Here is a 5,383-nt window from a genome sequence, read left to right as displayed (position 1 = left end):
GTGCTGTACCTGCCCTGGGAGTGTTTGATGGGACAGTGTAGAGGGAGCTTTACTCTATCTTTCACTTTCTCGTTACTTTAATTAAATGCAAACTGAAATCCTCCACTCTGCCTGGATACTGGTGACTCATTGTCCTCTCTGAATTTTGATTGGCTGCAGTGAGCCTCGGCACTGGCAATATTTGTTAGCAGAATACTGCGGGTGCTGGAAATTTGAAATAACAACAGAAAACGCTGGAAAAACTCAGCAGGCCAGGGAGCATCCGTGGAGAGTGAAACAGAGTTAACGTTTCAGGTCGAAGACCCTTCGTCAGGACTGTCCATATCTGTCTAGTTTGTTGAGGGAGACTCGAGGAGAAATCAGACGGGAAACAGGAGCAGATCAGCGAGAATCCGAGGAAAAGAAATAACCTCTCACGTTTCGACAGTGCCTTTCATCCCCTCAGGACGTCCCAAAGCACTTTACAGCCAATAGAGGACTATTTTGAAGTGTAGTGACTGTTGGAATGTGGGAAACGCGACTGCCATGAAGCGCACAGCAGGATCTCACAAACCGCACTGTGATAATGAGCAGATAATTTGTTTTGGTGATGCTAATTGAGGGATTAATATTGGCCCCCCCGGTCCACATCTCGAGAGTGCTTTTGGTTTCATGCTGACACACTGTGAACTTCAACCTCTGATCATTTGGTAAACAGTCTGGTCAGGAAATCCCCCCCGGGCGTGTATAAATACTGCCTCAGGCTTGGAGCCCTGTTCACAGATCAGAGACCTTCAGCGAACCGAGGATCCAAGAACAGCCCGAATCATGACTGCGATCGCATGGCGTTATCAGCAGATTCTCCACTCGCCCGTGAGTACCGACTGCTACTTAAACCTTTATCGTCAGGGCTGGAGATTCTGTTCCGGGTGCAAGTGGGAAATTGCGCCCAAAATGCGCTTGAAAATGCGTCGGTTAGTTTAGGCTCGCAGTTTCTGCTAAACACGGTTTCCAGCATCGCCACCGTCAGATCTGGGCTGTGTGTCAGCCGTGACTCCACCGGCAGTCCCTTCCACTCTGAGTCAGAAGGTTGTGGGACTTGTAAAAATCCCACAGCACGATTTTGAAGATGAGCAGGGGTGTTTATCCCCGGTGTCCTGGTCAATATTTATCCCTCAAATCAACATCACTAACAACAGATTATCTGGTCATTTATCACATCGCTGTTTGTGGGGGCTTGCTGTGCGCAAATTGGCTGCCGCGTTTCCTACATTACAACAGTGACCCCACTTCCAAAAGTAGTTCATTGGCTGTAAAGCGCTTTGGGACATCCGGTGCTCGTGAAAGGCGCTATATAAATGCAAGTCCTTCTTTCTTCATGAACCAGTGCAATTGGGCCGTGTAATAGGAAGTAATTAATAGTGACGTGGAGAGACTGGAGAAGCTGGGATTGTTCTCCTTAGAGCAGAGAAGGTTAAGGGGAGATTGACCAGAATGGTACCAGGGATGAGGGACTTCAGTGATGTGGAGAGACTGGAGAAGCTGGGATTGTTCTCCTTAGAGCAGAGAAGGTTAAGGGGAGATTGACCAGAATGGTACCAGGGATGAGGGACTTCAGTTACGTGGAGAGACTGGATCATTTAAATGGAGAGAGATTACAAAATGCTACAGTTCAGAGGGACCTGGGGGTCCTTGTACATGAAACACAAAAAGTTAGCATGCGGGTGCAGCAAGTAATCAAAAAGGCAAATGGAATGTTGGCCTTTATTGGAAGGGGGTTGGAGTATAAAAGCAGGGAGGTCCTGCTACAACTGTACAGGGCATTGGTGAGACCACACCTTGAGTACTGCGTACAGTTTTGGTCTCCTTATATAAGGAAGGATATACTTGCATTGGAGGCAGTTCAGAGAAGGTTCACTTGGTTAATTCCAGAGATGAGGGGGTTGACTTATGAGGAAAGGTTGAGCAGGTTGGGCCTATACTCATTGGAATTTAGAAGAATGAGAGGTGATCTTATCGAAACATATAAGATACTGAGGGGACTCGACAGGGTAGATGCAGAGAGGATGTTTCCCCTCGTGGGGAAATCTAGAACTAGGGGGCATAGATTCAGAATAAATGGTCGCCTTTTTAGAACTGAGATGAGGAGGAATTTCTTCTCTCAGAGGGTCGTAAATCTGTGGAATTCTCTGCCCCAGAGAGCCGTGGAGGCTGGGTCATTAAATACATTTAAGGTGGAGATAGACAGATTTTTGCAAGATAAGGGAGTGAAGGGTTATGGGGAGCGGGCGGGGAAGTGGCTTTGAGCCCAAGATCAGCCATGATCTTATTGAATGGCGGAGCAGGCTCGAGAGGCCAAGTGGCCTATTCCTGCTCCTATTTCTCATGTTCTTATGGAGAAGCTGGGATTGTTCGCCTTAGAGCAGAGATGGTTAAGGGAAGATTGACCATTTTTTGAGATGAAGGAACAGTTTAAAATGCATTGACTCGGTCCTGAGCGACTCAGGTAACCAGCACGTCTTAAACAGCATTTCCTGATCGGCCGGAATCTTGCCATTTCCACCAGCAGGCGGGGCCAGATCTGTGGGCGGGGCCAGTTCTGTGGGAGGGGCCAGTTCTGTTGCCGGGGCCAGTTCTGTGGGCGGGGCCAGTTCTGTGGGAGGGGCCAGTTCTGTGGGAGGGGCCAGTGCAGTGGGAGGGGCCAGATCTGTAGGAGGGGTCAGTTCTGTGGGAGGAGCCAGTGCAGTGGGAGGGGCCAGTTCTGTGGGAGGGGCCAGTTCTGTGGGAGGGGCCAGTTCTGTCGGAGGGGCCAGTTCTGTGGGAGGGGCCAGTTCTGTGAGTGAGGCCAGTTCTGTGGGAGGGGCCAGTTCTGTCGGAGGGGCCAGTTCTGTGGGAGGGGCCAGTTCTGTGAGTGAGGCCAGTTCTGTGGGAGTGGCCAGTTCTGTGGGTGGGGCCAGTTCTGTGGGAGGGGCCAGTTCTGTGGGTAGGGCCAGTTCTGTGGGAGGGGCCAATTCTGTGGGTGGGACCAGTTCTGTGGGAGGGGCCAATTCTGTGGGAGGGGCCAGTTCTGTGGGAGGGGCCAATTCTGTGGGAGGGGCCAATTCTGTGGGTGGGACCAGTTCTGTGGGAGGGGCCAATTCTGTGGGAGGGGCCAGTTCTGTGGGAGGGGCCAGTTCTGTAGGAGGGGCCAGTTCTGTGGGAGGGGCCAGTTCTGTGGGAGGGGCCAGTTCTGTGGGAGGGGACAGTTCTGTGGGAGGGGCCAGTTCTGTTGCCGGGGCCAGTTCTGTAGGAGGGACCAGTTCTGTAGGAGGGGCCAGTTCTGTGGGAGGGGACAGTTCTGTGGGAGGGGCCAATTCTGTGGGTGGGACCAGTTCTGTGGGAGGGGACAGTTCTGTAGGAGGGGCCAGTTCTGTGGGAGGGGCCAGTTCTGTAGGAGGGGCCAGATCTAGGGAGTGGCCCTGATCCGGGGATGAACTGAATCTTGAACCAGCATGGACTATCGCGGAAAACAGGAATGTAAATGGTTCCGGGCATACCGCAATTACGTTAAAAATTCCCCCGATCTTTTACGGTGGTTTGGACCATTGCGCCTGGATTGCGATGATATAAGCTTGCAGAAACCCAACCTCCTCACCCGAAAATGAAAAGCTGCGGTGTGAATCGTCACCCGTATCGGATATGGGAAAGATCCCGGCACTAAGGAGCACCTAAGGGAGGAGCTTGTGTTAAACTGTAGGATGTCAAGGCATTGGAGAGGGTGCAGAGGAGATTGACCAGAATGGTACCAGGGATGAGGGACTTCAGTTACGTGGAGAGACTGGAGAAGCTGGGATTGTTCTCCTTAGAGCAGAGAAGGTTAAGGGGAGATTGAGCAGAATGGTACCAGGGATGAGGGACTTCAGTGATGTGGAGAGACTGGAGAAGCTGGGATTGTTCTCCTTAGAGCAGAGAAGGTTAAGGGGAGATTGACCAGAATGGTACCAGGGATGAGGGACTTCAGTTACGTGGAGAGACTGGAGAAGCTGGGGTTGTTCTCCTTAGAGCAGAGAAGGTTAAGGGGAGATTGACCAGAATGGTACCAGGGATGAGGGACTTCAGTTACGTGGAGAGACTGGAGAAGCTAGGATTGTTCTCCTTAGAGCAGAGAAGGTTAAGGGGAGATTGAGCAGAATGGTACCAGGGATGAGGGACTTCAGTGATGTGGAGAGACTGGAGAAGCTGGGATTGTTCTCCTTAGAGCAGAGAAGGTTAAGAAGAGATTTAATAGAGGTGACATAATAAAACTCACTACACACTTGGTTTGAGAATAAAGCAAGGCTTTAATCAACTTGTTTCAGAACATGGAGGTCTAGTTGTACTTCACTAGTTCCTTGTCTTACAAAATGTCCCCGGCAAGCTGGGCCCACGCCCGAGTATTTATACTCCTTGGACAGCGCCACCAGCTGGCCGTCCAGTGTTATTTCACGAGTAGTTTCTTGATGAATGATGAGATTTATAACAAGAGGTGTTGACAATGATGAGGGGCTTTGATTGAGCTATTGAATGGTTTGTTTCTTCTCAACAGATCTGCCAGCCTGCTGCCCAGCCCAGTGCCCACCTTGATACCCCACAGGCAAAGGGCCTGAATGCCGTCCATGTTGGCGCCCAGCCCCAGAATGCAGTGCCCCCGTCCAGCAGCCCCCAGCAGCTTTCCGTCCAGGTTTGTCTTTGTAATGGACGGAAGATCCGGCTGAGCGTTAGTCCCGGGATCAGCGTCCGGGAGCTGAAGGTGAAGATCGCGGAGAAATCTAACATGGCTGCTCAGAGCCAGATCCTGTACTTTAAGAGCCGAACCCTGGAGGATGGCATGGACCTGCGTGGCTATCAACTGAAGGGGACCATGGACCTCCAAATGGTTCACAAGGTGGTGGGGGGCTAATCCCATCGTCCCTGTGTGACTGAGGAGTGAGGAGGACCCACACCCCAACTGTGAGACCCTGTGTTATGTCTGACATTGGGGATAGGTACTCGATTGCCTTGGCCTGAGCAAATGAAGTTTGATAGCGCTGTTATCGTTGTATTATGTCTGACATTGTATTTGATTGCTTTTGCCTGTAAGAGTGTTGTTGCATCAGCCATTAAAAACGACATGAGTTGAGTTCTGCATACGGCCTCTGGATTATCTTTGCAAACGCAACACCCTGTCTCACAATACCCTGCAATTGATCATGAAACTATTCATTATTAAACTAAGTGTTTGAAAATTAAGTGAGTCAATGAATAAATCTAATGAAATTGCCTCTGCAGCATCCGAAACAACACAGGGGGGAACGGAGTCAATAATCTGTAGCCAGGAGCCAGGGGTAGTGGGGATAACTGAAACACGGCTACAGAAAGGACAGGATGGGCAATGAAACATTGCGGG

General features: G+C 50.7%; 1 protein-coding gene across 1 annotated transcript; it reads left to right on the top strand.

Annotated features, from left to right (window-relative positions):
* Nucleotides 1–212: 212 nt before the first annotated feature.
* LOC147092255 (uncharacterized) lies at nucleotides 213–5,116 on the top strand. Its single transcript, XM_085975904.1, has 2 exons — nucleotides 213–852; nucleotides 4,544–5,116. The coding sequence occupies exons 1-2, from the start codon at nucleotides 808–810 to the stop codon at nucleotides 4,895–4,897; spliced, it is 399 nt and encodes a 132-aa protein (XP_085832030.1). The 5' UTR covers nucleotides 213–807; the 3' UTR covers nucleotides 4,898–5,116.
* The last annotated feature ends 267 nt before the right edge of the window (nucleotides 5,117–5,383 follow it).

Source organism: Somniosus microcephalus, unplaced genomic scaffold (assembly GCF_052327205.1).
Source record: "Somniosus microcephalus isolate GS21.2 unplaced genomic scaffold, FLI_Smic_1.0 unresolved_chr2, whole genome shotgun sequence".
Lineage (NCBI taxonomy): Eukaryota > Metazoa > Chordata > Chondrichthyes > Squaliformes > Somniosidae > Somniosus > Somniosus microcephalus.
The sequence above is the reverse complement of the archived record's forward strand: the minus strand, read 5'-3'. Positions and strand labels throughout refer to the sequence as shown.